The 2,016-nt window shown below is 39.4% G+C and overlaps 1 protein-coding gene across 1 annotated transcript in view; it reads right to left on the reverse strand.

The window, feature by feature from the left end:
• The window catches only part of SPG11 (SPG11 vesicle trafficking associated, spatacsin), an 88,478-nt gene that overhangs the window by 55,308 nt on the left and 31,154 nt on the right, over positions 1-2,016 (reverse strand). Inside the window, exons 9-10 of the mRNA XM_040492550.1 lie at positions 1,378-1,533; positions 790-965 (exon numbers count right to left, since the gene is read on the reverse strand). Of these exons, the coding sequence (XP_040348484.1) occupies positions 790-965; positions 1,378-1,533 (332 nt within the window). The remainder of the gene's footprint in view (positions 1-789; positions 966-1,377; positions 1,534-2,016) is intronic.

Raw genomic sequence — 2,016 nt, forward strand, 5'->3', positions numbered from 1 at the left:
AAAATAAAGAAACGTTGAAAAAAAAAAAAAAAAAAAAAAAAAAAAAAGAAAGTCAAGGGGCGCCTGGGTGTCTCAGTCGGTTAAGCAGCCGACTTCGGATCAGGTCACGATCTCGCGGTCTGTGAGTTAGAGCCCTGCGTCGGTCTCTGTGCTGACAGCTCGGAGCCTGGAGCCTGCTTCGGATTCTGTGTCTCCCTCTCTCTCTGGCCCTCCCCCGTTCATGCTCTGTCTCTGTCTCAAAAATAAATAAACATTAAAAAAAAATTTTTAAAAAGTCAAGCAGGTGAGCTAGAAAATTTAACTGGCAAGATATCTTAACTGGAATCTGAGATAGGACTCAAACTGAGTATATGTCCAAGAAATAATGCCATAAAATAAAAGTTTCCTGAGATCAAACTACCAGCAGCAATGCGATTTACCCAAAGGTCAGGCAGAATGCTTAAGTCCAAAGTGCCAGGCCCTAGCCATTGAAGAAATATCGTGAAGAGTGTGCCACTTCACATAGGTTTGGGGTTAGGTGCTTGTCACTGGATCTAAGTGGGCAGATCTGGCATTAAGAATTCAGAGGGAACCTCTCTGTGTTCTCAATTACATACACAAGCTTGTAGACATAAATTTGAAGTCATGCCCAGAGATCTCCAAATCTATAAAACCTAAACTCCAAATGTATAAAACCTTGCTAAAGATTCTGAATCACAAATGTACAGATTCTAAATTCTGGTTTTCAAATTGTTTTCTCAGATCCTCTAAATCTGGCAAATAAAAGAAGTAGTAATTACTCATATTTACCTCAACACTGAGTTTCTTCCATATATCGCTTTCTCTTACTTTGGGGACATTTTCATTTACATCATATTCATCTACGGTATCTATTATCTTCCAAGGAAACTTTATCATGAAGGTTCGAAGTTCATTAATGTAGCTGGTCAAAATGTTCACTCCCTGCTGTAGATGTTCATCTAGTTCTGTGGAAAACACCAATTTGCCAATTTCATATATATAAAAATGTACGTGTGCATATACATATAGAGAGAGCAAGAACTAGAGAAAAGGAATAAACCCTAAGCTGTTATAAAGAATTCTAGAAAAATGCCAAAAATTAAACTCGGTATTTTCAAATTTCAAACAAAAAAATCTGAGCTTCTTCGTATTTACCAGTAGCTCTGTGTTTTAACATAACCCTTTTCACAATAATTAGTCCTTTCTGCCAACTTGGCCAGTATTGGAACCTATTTCAATCAATTATATACACTGACTCTTCTCAGCTTTAGGAAGTAGCAGTCTCTTGGCTTATATTTTCTCGGGCAATAGGACCACTGGGATCTCTGTCCTGACACACGGATAGGGCAGCTGCACCCCTCTTTGCTGCTATCGTACCTTCATTGTGAAGAAAAAGCTCCTTTATTTGTTTGTTAAGAAAAGACAATGTAAGATTAAGCAACTGTTCTGAAAAGTGTTTGCTTTGGGTTTCAGAATCACTTTCTCTAATTGCTGAGCAAAGTAAATCCAAGGCTGGTGTCAGCTTTTCCACATCTGAGAAAGAACAAAAGAAATTAACATGAACACCAGTATTCTTCTAATAAAACTAACATAATCAGAAATATGTTAAAAATTTTTAGGAACATAACAGATGTATGCCTATTGGACTACCTGATATAGAGGACAGTGCAGTATGAATGGATACTATGAAAGACACATAATACAAATATTTTTTTTTAATTTTTTTTTTCAATGTTTATTTATTTTTTCTTTGGGACAGAGAGAGACAGAACATGAACGGGGGAGGGGCAGAGAGAGAGGGAGACACAGAATCGGAAACAGACTCCAGGCTCTGAGCCATCAGCCCAGAGCCTGACGTGGGGCTCGAACTCACGGACCGCGAGATCGTGACCTGGCTGAAGTCGGACGCTTAACCGACTGCGCCACCCAGGCGCCCCGATACAAATATTTTTATTTGAGAGAGAGGGAGTGCATGCGTGCACTCATGCAGCAGAGGAAGGATGGGGGTTGGGGGGG

Source organism: Herpailurus yagouaroundi, unplaced genomic scaffold (genome assembly GCF_014898765.1).
Source record: "Herpailurus yagouaroundi ecotype Mexico unplaced genomic scaffold, PumYag 184, whole genome shotgun sequence".
NCBI lineage: Eukaryota > Metazoa > Chordata > Mammalia > Carnivora > Felidae > Herpailurus > Herpailurus yagouaroundi.